Here is a 16396-nt window from a genome sequence, read left to right as displayed (position 1 = left end):
TATGTTTGAATAAGGACAACATGACCCACGATATATGCAATGTAAGTTATATGATTCAAAATGGGTGGATGTGGATTATAACAAATAGTTTGGTGAAAAATATGCATAATTGCAATGCTAATATGAATAATCCAATTGCAATCAACATTAATTATACTATAACTAAGCATAAGCTATGGCAATATATTGTTTAAATAAATACATAAATGTTCTGGCTTGAAGCTTAACATAACGAACGGATTTACAAGCATTTGTTAAATATAGAATAAATCTGATACAAACAATATTAAACGATTAATTCTTCTATTTAACAATATATTCTTCAATATTGCATATATAACTATATTATTATATATTGTATATATGTGTATATGTATATGCAACATGGAATAAAATATGTGGCACACACACGCACGCACGCACGCACGCACGCACACACGCACGCAAACACATACTCACACACACACACACCGCACGCACGCGGGCAAGCGTACGTGCGTGCGTGTGTCCCTGTCACTAGCCTAAGGACGAGTGCAAAACCCTTCAGGCATGCATAAGGACTTGTCAAACAAAACGTACCTCATAAATCGTATGACTATAATAAAATAAATAATGATTATATCGTTTACCATAATATGTGATTCGTATATCGAATATTACATTTTATTACATATTAGAATTCTATTTGTAAATTATGTATTTCATGTTATGTCTTGTTTTTACAAAAAAAAATTATAACCACGTTACATTCAGTCAAATGTCGAAGTCGTGAGGACCTCGGGAAAATGGGAAATTAACATTCGATATACCGAAATACATAACATGTCTATCTCAACCCACAACATTCCAAAAAAATGTGCGACATAACCAGAATATCGAAATATTATATTTATAATAAAATGAAGTCAAAGATTAGAATGTTCACATTGAAATATATTTACAAGTATTGGCAATTTTTTATTTGGTTGTGTTTACTCAAACAATTTGATTGGTCCGATTGGTTGCTTTATATCGCATGGATGTAAGATGCAGCCGGTGTATTTTTCCCATGGTTCTGGTGGTCGGGTGAGGTATCCACATAATCGTAGGGGCATTCGTTTCTATTTGGACGGACTTGTTGTTCTTCCATAACCGAGAGTGGAGATGTGTTCTCAGGGGCCGTTGCAGATAGCCTTCTCTTTAAATAATGTATTAATAGACATTAGAATATATGAAAGCATTGCTTTTAAGTATTGAGTCCTATTCAGTTATGTCATAAATGATTTTATTGAGATTTTTTTTTCAATTTTGATATCATTGTAATTGTATTTTGTACAAACACGGGTGACGCATATGTAAAACAACACGTGTAGACTCATTGTTCTCCAGTGGTATACGACCACTGAAAACATAAAAATGATTTTGTCTAACAATCGGTTTATTATATATTTAATGGTTACAGAGACAAAAACAAATACTAGATCGTGAAGCGTAGTTGTCTCAACAGTAGACTGAACAGCATCGTACACATGTCTACTAGGGTCGCTTTCTGCAGGTCTTCTTCGGCGTAGAAACCTTTCATACGCTGTGGCATAGATAAATGCATTGCATAATGCGCTTTTAAATAAGTGTCGTAATTTCCGATAATGAAATGCACACACGCGTTTACCATCAAAATCAAATTAATCAAAGATTAAAACATTTCTTAAAAATGATGTCTTTTGTTATATACATAAGATTAAAACTTTTATAAAAATTAAGATTAATTAATCGATTCAACAAATATTGCAATAAATGTCTTATCGACATAAAAGTTGTCTCCAAAAGTACCATGAGGTTTGCATCGACGAACGAGAAGCACGATGAGCGTTGTGGCAAGTGTTAGAAGTAAGGTTCCAGATAAGGCGTAAAGGACTAACGTACGCCAGTGTTCAGCTACAAAAGAAGTAGGTTTGGTAGATGCTTTTGTAATATCTGATAACAGGTTATGCACAGGCATTTAAGTTTGGCAAGGAAGAATTTATTTCCTATATTGTTTCATCAATTTATTATAAAATTACCTGTATTTTCTAATATTCAGTTTAGGAGCAACTACTGATGTAGGGTTGGTAGTTGCTTCTGCAATTAAATTAATTTGTTGTAGTAGTACTTAGGTTTGGATAGTTTTGTATCCATAGTGTTTTGTCTTTCTATTATTGTTTCACTGGATGTCACATATTCAATACAATGGCAACTAACGTACCTTGAAAAGCCTGAAAAGAAATTGTGTATCTTTCATGTTTTGAATCAGATGAATCGTTCCAGCATTTTGCAGAACATTGTATTTCTTTTCCGTCCACATCTTTAGTAATGTAGTAGAGCGCATTTGAAACACTTGTATAGCCAGAGCCACTGTTCTTTGTCCATTGTGAGGTCGATAGTGGGTGAAGAAAGACGGAGTTGCTGCTCCACGTAATAGCACATGGTATGCATGTCCCACCAGTGTGGCAGGTTAAGTTAAGTATTTTAGAATTGCTGTCTTTTTCAATAGCTGATTCCATAAATAAATCTAAAGGAAAATCTGACACAAAAAAAGGTAAATGAAAAAAGGAAACAAAAAACAAAAATATCATGTCGAATTTCATTCAGTTTTGTCTATTTAGTGTAGCATATTGTTTTAAAAAAATACTTTTTAAACACAAAATACGGTGAGATCATGTATGTTATGAGCATTAATGTTAGCTACGGATGGAAAATTGCATCGTAAACATCTAAACATCTTGTCATTCCTAAGAGACATTCAGTTACCATTTGTCTCGTATTAAGAGATAAGATATATTGCTCCGAAATCATTATAACCGATTTACAATCGTTGACTATGTTGTAGGTACCACTCCTTTAAATACAGTATCTCTCGTATTTGAACTGGGTTTTAAAATTTAGATTATAAAGCAGCAACTCAAAAACGTTTGTTATTACACATACGTGTAATCAGATATAGTTGATCAATCTAGTCGATAAGAGCAGTCTCGTTTTGATTGAGAATGTTAAAGAATCGAGCAATGAATATGACCGAGTTCTTACCTGAAAACGATAATGTATAGTCTTTATATAAATGAGATGGAAAATGATCACATCTTGTTGAACATGTTATAGTTCCCTCAGTCATGTCTTCGGTCACTTTGTAAAGTACGTTGGAAACAGAACGGTAGCTCCCATGTTCTTCATTAGTCCAATTGCTGCTATAAATGTATCTTAAATTATCGTTGTCGCTTGACCATTCGATAGCGCAAGGCGGATTTGATTCATTCGTTTCACAAAACAGGTTTAATAAACAGTCAAAACCATTCCCATTATAGTCAGGTTTATTGTTTACGGACATCAAAAGGTCCGACGGCGGATCTGAAAACAGAACAGGATAAACTTTTTTATAAAAGGGACTGCTTTCAAGTAAAAAAATCAAAATAATTTTGCTGAATGCGCATTCTTTCAAGGAATAATATATAGTTTTGATACACTAAGTAGTGTAGAAATATATATATGAAAGTAGCAAGGTAAAAGGAATACAAAGGAGAAAGCATCAGTTTTTGTACTTCTTAAAAATGTATTTCATTTTATTCCTGTTACTAGATGGTAAAACACCTTGAATGAAATATATAATACTACTTAAGCTTATGTAAAACGAACCCCATTTGAATGAATAAAATACAATGACAATAGCAAAAACGGTTTTACTTAGAGTATGATCAAAAGTCAACAAAATGGATAACACCAAGTACGTACCAGTTAAACGATACAATGTAGTCTTTAGATAAATGGGTTTGAAAATGATCGCATCTTGTTTACTATGATATATGGTTCCCGAAGCAATGTATTTATTGAGACTGTAAATCTTATTGGAACCATAACGGTATCTCCCATTTTTACCATTTGTTAAATTGTTCTTATAAACGTATCACAAATTATTGTTGTCACCTGGCCATTCAATTGTGCAAGGCGGGCTTGATTAATTCGTTTCACAAGATATGTTTAAGAAACAGACAGAAACACTGTTGTTATTTTCATTCATTTTGTTGAAATGAGACAAACTCTAAATTTTAGCATATTTTGTTCAGAAAATACAAATTGCTATGTTTGTTTTTTAATGATACCAACTCAGAAAAAAACTAATATTTAATAAATATAGATAATGTTATTCATCTTCTAACAATTGAAATATATACCATACAAATATAGGTATATTAAGTTTGTTATGCCTCATTGTCCCGCTTTAACTTTTAATAGAACGCATGTTTATACAATCGACACGCTTCGAGTTTAACTTACATTTCATATCGATGTTTTTGCATGCTGACACATTTTCAAGACCAAACTCGTATTTGGGTTTAACGGTACAGCATATTCGTTTTCCATTCCATGCTTTGTTCATCTTTTCCATCGTTACTGTGCTCGTAAACGTATGAATGGATCCGTTAAATAAATCAATTTGTTGAACATCAACTTGCAAAACTTTGTCAACGCGTATTTCTATTGCCGGAGCTGGGAAAGCATTTCGCACTTCACAAACTAATGTAGACCTTTCTCCATGAAATTCTTCAGGAACTGTTAGAACAGGCCGGCTACCTTTTTCTAGAATGAAAATACAACGATTTAACAGCATTCAATTTTTATACACAATTGATATATTTTTCCAACACAAAACAATGAAGCATGTGTCTCTTATTTGCTTACCTACATTACATAAAATGCCGTGCACTTCATAGGGTGTTTCAATGGCTGCATTTAAAACCTGACATGTCACATTCCGTCTAGATTGTCCATCCATTTGTTGATGAATGTTTTGGAATCGGTACAAACTAGTGTTCCCTTTGCTTTTTTCAAGATAAAATGAATCCCGTTCAATTAAAAGTTCTACTTGTACAGGCTCGGTTCCTTTTTCAGTTTTGCAATAAAAGTCGGAGCCAGCATACACATAAATACATTCTGTTGTGTTAAAGTCAGGATACTTTGGACCGAGAACTGGGTAACTCGGTCTCTCTGAAAAACAACAAAAATAATTTAAATCACTAAGAATACCGTTTAATCTTTGATTATTTGAAATACTATATTACTTTTCAAATGCAAAATTTAGCATATTACAAACAAGTTTCTCCTTTTGCTTATGTGATTTCCCTTTTGATAAGCTAAGTAGATACGTATCCAATCAAATAAAAATAAAAGTCGGAATACTCGGTAAAGTAAGAGCAAGATAGTACCTGAAATATGAAGCTGCACTGAATCCGTGTTGCCACCCGAATTGCAATTTAAAGTGTACGTTCCTTTATCCTCTTCTCTGAAGTTTAATATTTTCAATATGTACAAATATTCTGAAAATAGTTCCTCTTCGTGAGAACCTTCTCGTAGCTGAAGCTTCTGCGTGTCTTTCTTCCATGTTCTTTGAGTGAACGTTTGACGCTTTAAAGACTGGTCAGACGGAAAATATCCGAGTTTGACTTCTGCACCTCGAACAACCGGACTTAGAATCACGAGAGCTCCACATAGTCCATTAATATCTTTATATTATAAATAAGTAATAAAAGTAAACGTCACAAAACAAATCATATTTGTGGTTGTATACAGCACATATCCTCAAAGCAACTTAGTAAAGTGGAAAATAACAGGTTACATGTATTTAATCATTTATATTTTGAAATATTCCTAAAGCATCAGAGGTTAATTGATGTGACTGCAAAAATAGCCGAAAAGATGTGTTTCATACCAGGAACAAACAGCAGTACAAAGGTAATTACGAAAGGACTAGCCTCATTGTGTAAGGATAAACACAAGAAAACACTCAATACAAGTGACGTTACCGCCTCGAAACGGTCAGCGATATATACCTTTCATATTTAAAGTAATCATGGGTGTACTGATCGTTGTGTTTGTTAAGCAGTCGGCGTAGAAATCAGCTCGGTTGTATTCAATGGAAGCGTTCAATTTCAAGAAGAATGACCCATTCTCCGAATATTTTTTAGCATCAGTCCCATTCATTGTTTGGAATTTTGTGTAACCATCCATTAAGTATCTCCAAGCTACGTCACATCTCCAAGGATGGTATGGTGTCGCTTTCAGTATAACTTCCCTGTTTACAAAAGCTGGTCCTACCACTGATATCGTTCCATAAAGGTTCCTGGCATCATAAACATGGCCAAAGGGAGCTGACATGAATGATGCAAATGATCTCACCCTCAATAACGACATACTACAAGTTTTACAAATTAAATTAAGTATTATTATTGAAAATACGATGGTTTAGAAACGCGAAGGAAAAACAGGTTAAAGCAAAGAAATATTTGAAATTATGAGAACAATTCGTGAAACATAAGCGGAGAAAAAATGTACCTTACATTGATTTTATATTACTTTCAGCATTATAAATAACTTAAACATTAGGACGAAAATTCCTAATTATATTAGTTGTTGGTGTAGTGATAGCAATGGTAGTTTAATATTATAAAGATCGCTTTACTTACCAAACATACCATAATCGAGTGCGGCAAGTCGAATACATATAAGCATCCATTGTTGTAGCATATCCCCGCTCAGTTAGTATTTATTCATGAATGCGATTGCTGTTGTTCGGTCGTGTTTATTGCCAATTGTGTTTCACTCGTTACTTTTTATTTTCAGAAAATGGAAACAGACCTTCCCAGGTTAGTTTGTGTTGGTCATTCTTTCTCTCCACAATTGTTTAACTTAAGTACCGGAAACGCTTAAGTTTTGCTTTGGATTTGAAAATGAATTGAATTGATCGTTATGAATATAAATATGAAAGAGGTTTTCATCCGCAGGCAGGCGCTATATTCTCGAAAGGGAAATAAAATACGTCTAACACTATTCTTAATTATTGCATCGTTAAGTGGTTCAAACCGCAATGAAATTCACTCATTAAGGATAGAAAGATGTGGAAAACAAATAAATAAATATCAGTACTTTACACTCGCTTCTTTATTTCAAGCCAATATTATGGCTTTCTATGTAACAATAAGATAATTGTTTCATCGAGTCATTGGTGATAATTTTTAATTTATATGTCAAGTGACCCAATAGTTTTTGTTACCATTAAGTAAATAAACGAAATATCTTTCAAGGCCAAAAAGCTTATCACTTATTTCCTCTACTCTTGTAAACGATATCAAAATAGTATGGGATTGCAGGCATCAAAAATTCCCTAAATCGTGCATTCGATACTTTTGAGTATATTTACGTGTATTTGATACATTGTCTGTTCATATCTAGCCATGTTCAAACAAAAAATCGTGTGCTTGTTATAATAATTAGTTTTCTACGCTAGAAAAATAATCAATCGCTAAGTCAATGTTTAAATTATGAATGGAACGACACCAGTGTCACGTCCCGTTGTTCGTTGTAATATAATGTATTCTTTAAACACCTTTCATTGGCACTGCATAACCAGTGCATACAGCACGCAAACGTCTGACGTCGTATTTTAGACCTGGCTGTTCGGTTAATATTTACATGATCAAATCTACGTCAAATAAAGTGTTATCTTATTAACTAACAACAATGGTATACTGACTTTTGACGCAGTATCAATACCATATCAAATATGTTTTTGACGCTATAAATGATAAGTAAATATGTTTTACCTACATATTAGGGTAGATGATTCAAGTTCACTTTTAAAAAAAAACACTATACAACACTTGTGTCTGATAAGTGCTGTTTTCAAAATATTGCTATTTAAACGCTTAGTCACACGACTTTTGGCCGAGCAATATGCATCCAGCTAATAAACAAATTATATTTAAAAAATATAACACACCACTGAGGGTTATATGATATCATAAGGACCGGCCAGTCAGCCCCCTAAAGTGTATATGGACCAAGGCGTTCCTGTTTCAGACTATCCAATCGACAATGTCTAGTGTTTTTTGTGATAATTTTTAAGTAAGACATATAATGAACAAAGTTGAGAAAGATCTTTTAAACTGCTATGAAATTGAATATATGTCGAAAATATCTAAGTCTGGATATGTTACCCTTGTTAATAAATTCAACAAAACTTTTAAATATATTGAGGATATGCTGAGTTTGGTTAATCCGGTATTTACAGGTAATATTAAATCGAAATACCTTTACAATTGCAACTTAATGAATCTAATACATCCAATCTAATATGCATCCTATTTAGATCTGCAACTCGAAGTTATGGAAGATAAATCAAATTTCAATCTTTATGATAAACGTGATGATTTTAATTTCAAAATAATAAATTACCCTTCTTTGATTGGAAAAACGAATACAAATAAATGATTTCGTAATACAAGGCTTCCAGCCTAAAATACACAGCATTAATTTTAATATTATTATTATTTAATTTCGAGGTTCAATATTTTGCAAGCATAGTACATACATCCGATGCGACATGTGTAGGTGTAATAAGGTTTTGAGCAACTTTTATGGAGTAAATTTGCTATGTTTTTGAGTGAAAATAGTCAGAACTACACGATCAACAACTTTTTGCGGCTTTTCTTGAAATTATTTGAGGTATTTTGAGAAACGTTAATTATTGGGTATAAAGCATTTCAACATAAAACTATATTCATATTGTGGACAGATTTTCCAAACAATATAATTTTTTAAACAAAAATCTGATAATATCTTCTTTCGTCGATTTTTTTCCTGATTACCCCAAAATATGTTGCAAATAATGTTTGTTCTTGTCCTGAAAAAATTGTTCCTTATAGAGTTAATCTCCCAACCGGAAAGCTTTATTCCAGAAAGAAATTCATTTTATGCTTTCCGATAGTTCGAAGAAATAAATTTGTGAGTGAATGAGAGTGAGAATAAGAGTGAAGTTGCGCACGCAAACTGGTATAAATTCCCAGTAAATTTACATTTTACTGACCGTTCCAAGGCGGTACCTAACAATCCTTGATAAACATACCTAGTTTTTATATATATATATATATATATATATATATATATATATATATACTATGTATGCAATGTGCTGTTTGTGGAGTTTTGTGCTGTTCTTCCATGTTTCTTGTTTGTGATTTTTGTGTTTTTATGGTCTTTGGCGTTTACCCAGTGCCATTCAACCGGGTTTATGTTTAAACATTTTGCTACTGAGCTTGTTTCTGTAGTTTTTCTCATTAATATTGTGTAGTAAAATATCTTTCAAACAGAGAAAATTCTCAAGTTCGGTATTTGAAACTGTTTTGAAAATTTAATATGTTCTGTTATCCAAATCAAGCATCAGATAACACAGAAAGTTCAACTTTCTAAGACACATCTGGAATCAAGCAATGACATTTATAATCAACACCCTGCTGTCAGTCAAGTCATTTCTGAACTTTGAAGAAATGAATTTTTCTTGCATCAGAAAAAAACGTGTCTTAGAAGAACAGCAAAAGATTATTTTCTGTGCTACTAACGGTGCATGCAATCAGACGACAATTTCTAAGGAAAAGGTCAACGAGACGTTATTTTCAATATTCCTTCTTAATTTATAATTCAAGCTTCTCAGAAACGATATCGTTTGGACGGATATAGACAAGGCTCGTTGACTTTCAGCAAAGTCCTGGCCAAATCCGGGCATGCTGGTAATTTTAATATAACGCATACTTAAACTTAAAAATCGTTCGTTATACCACCTTATTTTAACACTCTAAAACTGTTCTTGCAGCCATGTGAACTGTTTTCAGGTAAGCTTTTATGAGGTATTACGTCATGATTATGCATGCCTACAAGTAAGCATTAAAAATATACGAGTCATTACAATTATTTCTAACAGCTTTTAAACCAAACGAAGATTGAGTTTAATAATTGAAAGCATAAATTCCATCCCATGATGTGTTATTTTCAGTAAAGACCCAGACAAATTCGCCCAACAATCTAGCGTTTCGAAATACGAAAATGTAATTCAGAAATTTGCGCGGCCAGATCCTAATTCGAACTTGGGTCGTCTCAAATGCAAGTGTATTGGTTTTTCGGTTACCGCAGTAGTTAGCTCTCCCGCTTCTCACTTAGGCTGCCCGGGTTCGATTCACGGCTGGTTCGCATAAACGTTTGGAAAATCGCGCAAACATTACATTTTGCAAAGAAATAAAGAAAACACCATCCGAAACGTATAGGCTACATAAGTTGACATGGGAAGAAAACTGCGTTTGCCATGCGCTGGTTTTCAAGTGGTATCGTTTATTCGTTTAAAGTAAAAAAAAACATTCAAAAGAAGGTCAATAAATTATAACTTGCATATTACATATTGTGAACCATTTTCAATATATCAACAATTGGGATAAATCCATTTTGTGCAAATTGTTAAATTATAATAGAGATACTCATATTTATTTGGTAACACCTGTCATGAACATAAACGTAATTTATTTAGCAAACTTTTAACTATAATGAGACAGTAAGACTCTTAAAACGTTTTTAACAGGTACTCGGCCGTGCTCCATCCGAGCACTTATAAAGACGAGGAGTGACATCCCGGTTGATTATTTCATCCTTCATTGGGATAATGCCCCACCTCATACTGCGGCGAATACTCAACTTGATATTAGCGTGTTAGGACTGGAGGTTATTCCACATCCGCCGTACTCACCTTACCTGGACCAGTTTGACTTTGCTATTTTCCCGGAATTCAAGTTTGAAAGTCTACAGGAGATACAGACGGCTGGAAACGCATTGATACGCCATTACCTTGTAGAGTACTATCGGGATATCATCTTCAACAAATAACCAAAGAGACACGAATGCTGTGGTCCGGTGCCTACTTTGAGAAGAAATGAGATCACAACAGACGTATCTCGAGCACCTTCTGGATAGGCGACGTCGTTGATGTCGTCGAGCAAATCACGCCGCGGGCCGACAGCGCGATAGTGTGCTTCTTTAAGTCGCATTGATTTAATGTAAAAGAGACAGACATTTACAGACGCAGTTGAGGATAGAGCGACGTTTTTATTCAAGCATATCTTATATTATTAATAATAATGATAGGCAGTCTACGTAATTATTGATCATCCCTTGTATCTTTTGTGTATGTAAAGGTTAACGATTGCTAGAATTTATCTATTTACTCCACTGGTTTGTATCAACAGGGTCAGCCACTATTTATATATACCGCTACAACTTACTTGATTGATTAACTGTCAATTATTACTCAAATGAGCAAGCATAAGAATTATTGGGATAATACATAACATTACACATAAAAGGAAATTTACTATCACTCCGTATCTTACCTAACATGTCGATCAAAGTGAGTGTTATGACAGTTTGACACTTAGTACTGAGGCTTATTGATATCACTGCTGTTATAGTTTTAGATGACAGGAAACGTTTGTCGGATATGCATCATTATATCAACTTTATCAAAGGCATTCAACAAATTGTCAATGAATTTTAGTAAAATTAACAAAATGATCAATAACAATTAATGCGTGTTTTATGAAAATCAAGCAATGTTTTATGATAAACTATATTGGAATATTTGTATTTAAAGTTTAACTATTGATTTGTGAATAATATTGTTATTTTCCCTTACGAGATAATTAAAAAATATATGGGTTTAAAAGGGTCGAACGATGTTTCTTCATATCAAAAATACGATGGAAATATAAGTTTGCAGCACAAAGTATAACTTACATTTACACACTTCAAAGGAATTCATATCCTGGATTATAGCATTAATAACACTCTGTATAATTATAATTTGCTATACTTTCTAAATCTTGAAGTATAATTCTCTATATATTTGATGTATTTTCCCCAACAATCAATAGCAACAATAGTTTTTATAATGATCTGCAAAGGGAGGAAAACGCTTCAACAAAACGTGAAAATAAAACAAACATGTGGCAAGTCATAATTGCATTAAAACGGAGAATCCATGGATTTAGAAAAGTACAGTGAGTAGCAACGTTATTATGACCGTTGCATTTGTGTGCGTTATCGTCATTTGCATAACTTTGTTTCTCCAACTTGAATTCGACAGCAGAAACAACGTTATAGTAAAAATGCTTAAATGATGTAAGGGAAAACAGAGCCTAAAATAAAGCAATATATTATTCCAATCCCACGACCGACCAAGAGGAATATGCCCGACCTTAAGTAGTTAAAAGTTTAAAGTGGGATGATAACTATATTTTCTTTGTACAATTACACTCGTCATGCTTGCCCTTGCCTTGTGTGTTTTATTTGCAGCTTTAATTATTTAGTTTATCCGTCGTTTCCATAGAAAAAAATGGAAGGAAAACGCTTCGTTTCAACAATAATTTAGCCTTATTTTTCATTCGCTCGACAGTTATACAATTAGTGTTTTCAAATTCATGTCTAGCAGAAAACGCTCTTCTAAAAACGGTTTTGCTTGTTATCCCAAATGGTTTTAGAAGTTAAGAAAGATAAACCTATTCAAAACAAATGAAGAAATATAACTTATCCAAAATCAGACTAAAAAATATGGTCAAACAGGTAAATGCTGGAAAAAAACATTGAATCTTCGTAATTATCAATTACACAAATTCAAAAAAGCGAAAAAATGGTTACCCTCTATCGTCCATTCATAACAAACAGCTTTCTGTCGGTGCTTTACTTTATTCTAACGTTTATAACAGTAGTTTGCAAGTGTACGATGGATAATATGGTCCCGATCATATATATGTTTTTAGCATTGTTCTTTAACACACGGATAACACGTTTTACAGACGGATAACACGCCTTACACACGGATTACACGCTTTACAGACGGATTACACGCCTTTCACACGGATTACAGGCTTAACACACGGATTATACGCTTTACAGACGGATTACATTAAAACTTAACCATGGTGATAAAACTAGCTAAGACTTTGTCGGAATTATTGGCTACTGGAGTAATATTCCAATTAAGAGCAGTCATGAAGCAAAACTCCATGATGTTTTTAAGGAATATCATTTGAAAAAAACAGCGGTACGTGTGTTTCTTCTACCGCATGCTTTTAGTTTTCAAGTCACGTGTAACAGTAGAATGTTATAAAATCAAAGCATTCTTATCAGTATTTTATCTCTTAATTCTTTTACCTAGTTTTGATAATATGATCAGTTGTATTGTGATCTTGAGAGGGAAATAAGGATTTGGTTTTAAATCTGGTCCTGTAAATACTTTAACAAATATTTCGATGTTAGATTTAATGTCTGAATTGATCAAAATATATGATGGTGATGTGTGAAGTACATACTAATGGAAAAGCAAGTGTCACTTTTCGATTGCCAGATACAGAATAACCAACCTTTAGGGAAGTTATTTATTTCAGCCTGTGTAAAATATTCTCCTAATACAGACGACAACAAACTACTTATCATAGGAAACTTGAGACACCCATGATGGCGATCCGGTCAAAGCTTAAGAGAAAAAGTAAAAAAAACCGTTAGTATGAATGAAACATGATATCCGAGATGGGCAATAGAGATGCAGTCAGATTTGTATTCCTTGTGTGTAGAGAAATTACACAGCCATTTAAGGTGCCACAACCGGTTGTTCTGGTTGTTCTCTTCCTGATTATCGTCCTTGGCAACACGCGCGTCTGTCGCTATATGTTTGTCTCAGAAGTGGATCAAGTCAAGCATGCCCTTCTTCATGATGTATCTGGAAGGCGCAGGTAAGAAGTTGTTCCGTAGGACGTTCTGTCATAATTATACAGAAGAAGACAAAATTATAGTGGGTTTCCTCTGTGGAAATTGTCGATAGCAAGTGGCGTTGCCATTCCCATCCCTACACTATATATGCAATGTTATTGTTTATTATCCTGAAAATTGGTATATTTCAGTAAATTAATCTGTTCATGCTGTTAATATGTCGATATGTCAGTGCAAGATAGAAATATATCTCACCGAGTGACAACCATATGTCATATGATTTCGTGAGTGGATTCGTCAAGAATAAACTCCTTTTTTTGGTGTTCACAAAGTGAAATATATTGCAATCATACAATGAAACAATTGAAAAATGACGTGAGCGATTTTTCTTCCCAACATTGATGGCGTTTACGTGTGTTCGTTCCAGGGAAACAAGCTAAATAAGAACAAAACAGTGTGACTTAATTTCAATAAACTCACTGTTTAACGCTAAGTTTATCAGCATGTATCGTACCGTTAATTTTCAATACACCACCGAAAAGCATGAAATAAACGCACCGCCGACACAAATCAAAGTATTGCTTAGAGAAGTTGAAATAGCTTTTCAGCGGTAAGCTTATTTATTGTCATTCAATGATTGACAATAGGAAATAACATTTCTGTCATTTTCGGATCTGACGGTTGAACTATTTCTCTTAACGGCTGAAAATGCCGAATGCTGGCTAGAAGATTGGTATGGTGGAGCAACTCTCTGTTATATGCAACATATTTTCAGGCCAAAACAAGAATTTGATGTTATTTCAAAAGACACCGAATTGGCTTAAGCATTTTGGCAGTTAAATAATCGAACAGACAATATTCGGATCTTAAGATGAGACAAATATAATGCAAATGTTTTTCCTCTCGATGATTTCTATTAAATGATACATTGAGTGGGCTAGTCTTCAGTCTTGTTTTCTGATGAGAACATATTAAATATCAAGACGGTTTATGATTAGTTTGATAAGAATTTCATGACAACAATTTAATTATGTTCTTACACGTTTTGTTAATCTCAAATATCATTTAACTAATATTACTACATTCAAAGTATAAAGGTAGACATACGTGATAGAATCTATTAACAAATTGGTATAATTATCTAGCTGTTTTTGAGATTGACTTATACCATTTGAAGCCTAATGTGATGCATAACACATGGAATTTTATCTTAATAAGGAACCTTTTTCTTGCACAAGTACCTGATATGGTATCATTTGATGTATAACAATGGTTTCATTTTGTCGACAGTTAATACGACCTAGTGAACAAAGATAGATTTAAAATGCTTTATGAAATAAGTCGAAAGGTTATCAACATCATCAATTATAATCTTAGCTACACGACATTAAAAATCACGATATTGTTATTTGCATATTGTACGTTGTGTGACATCGTGGTTTAGGACACATGTAGAGAATACCAGGCAAGTGTCATTTATTGGAAGTGTTAGATATTTCGCATCCACGTTTCTAGCTAGTTATACATCCATTATCATATTTAAAGAAAACATCAGTATTTGTCTTTGTTAAAGAACACTAAACATGTCAAAGGAATCCGTTTTGCAACTTTGCCATTTTTAATGTAAGATATGTGTTAATAGAACATTTTCTTTTTCGTTCCCTGCATCCTATGAAAATGTTGAATTGGGAAAAGCTCAAAATAATTAACTGCATTCACAGTTACACATCTTTGTGGAATTGTATGTTGCAATCGTTGGTTTCCCGGCAATGGTCTATGGTCATTACAGAACCAAATGACTCTCTTCAGACAAAATAAGCATTGTGAAATAACCTTCTTCCAGTACTTAGGCCTCGCCCTGCGAAAATAATGTCTTTAAGGAGATATGACATCAGTAAGAAATATTGCATCATAGTTTCGTGTAACTAATAATAGAAAAAAGGTGTTCATGGTACGATGTGTTTTAATGTCAATGGTATACTAAGGTAGATTCAGTTCTTATTTTTAATCAGTATCATAAGATATAATGATTTCGAAACATGACATATACTTATGAGAAGTATATCTATTTCTGCATTTGGTGATTCTCTCTTTCTTGACCTTACTTTAAATGTCAATATATAGCACGTCATTTGTCTTATTTACGCATTTATCTACGTGCAATGTCATTGTGCAATAAAATAATACGTCACTTGACATTTTACACCACACTTATTGCTGATGATGACAATTATCAAATGCACATTTCGGTAGGTAACTAATTAATAAGTAATCTAATGGACGAGTCTCGTTGACCTTTTTCTCAGAACATTGCATACTACTGCGTGCACTTTATATGAAAAGAACGTTATATCTTGCTGTTCTTCTCAGAGAAGAAATTATTTATCTACTTGAAGAAAATGCTACGTTAAATGTCAGTTAATACTTGTCATCGTCATAAGAAAGTTGTGTCCCGATACAGTTTAAGTAATTTGAATTCTAGACATATTTAGATGAAATATATGTCATTATACAATTATGATCTGTTTACTTATACTAATTTTTCTCATCTTTTTGTTCTTGTGCTTTGTTGGTGTCCTTATTTCTTTATCATCTTAAAAGACGTCTAACGACAGTATGAACACTTTTAAAAACATGCCATGCCTTAAAGTCGCTTATACATAGCTTAGCACCTATAAACTCTGCAGCGAATCCTATCATTCATGGCGTATTTCGTACTGGAATAGGTAATCATTAAGGTTTGAGTTTCATACACGTCTTTTTTATTCAATATATTCAAAAGTAACTTTGAAATTAAACGATAAAACAT

At 33.3% G+C, this 16396-nt stretch overlaps 1 protein-coding gene across 2 annotated transcripts; it reads right to left on the bottom strand.

Moving 5' to 3' along the window:
- Positions 1 to 463: 463 nt before the first annotated feature.
- LOC128245066 (uncharacterized) lies at positions 464 to 6572 on the bottom strand. 2 transcript variants are annotated; one of them, XM_052963271.1, is made up of 10 exons: positions 6471 to 6572; positions 5838 to 6199; positions 5214 to 5510; positions 4690 to 4995; positions 4285 to 4587; positions 3043 to 3360; positions 2222 to 2539; positions 1810 to 1914; positions 1458 to 1564; positions 464 to 1177 (listed from the first exon to the last, which is right to left on the bottom strand). In XM_052963271.1, the coding sequence occupies exons 1-10, from the start codon at positions 6518 to 6520 to the stop codon at positions 1007 to 1009; spliced, it is 2337 nt and encodes a 778-aa protein (XP_052819231.1). In that variant the 5' UTR covers positions 6521 to 6572; the 3' UTR covers positions 464 to 1006. The 2 variants fall into 2 exon arrangements, with proteins under 2 accessions (XP_052819231.1, XP_052819230.1); XM_052963270.1 differs by having other exon boundaries at positions 1053 to 1564.
- Positions 6573 to 16396: the final 9824 nt, after the last annotated feature.

The sequence above is a fragment of the Mya arenaria genome, chromosome 8 (assembly GCF_026914265.1).
Source record: "Mya arenaria isolate MELC-2E11 chromosome 8, ASM2691426v1".
Lineage (NCBI taxonomy): Eukaryota > Metazoa > Mollusca > Bivalvia > Myida > Myidae > Mya > Mya arenaria.
The sequence above is the reverse complement of the archived record's forward strand: the minus strand, read 5'-3'. Positions and strand labels throughout refer to the sequence as shown.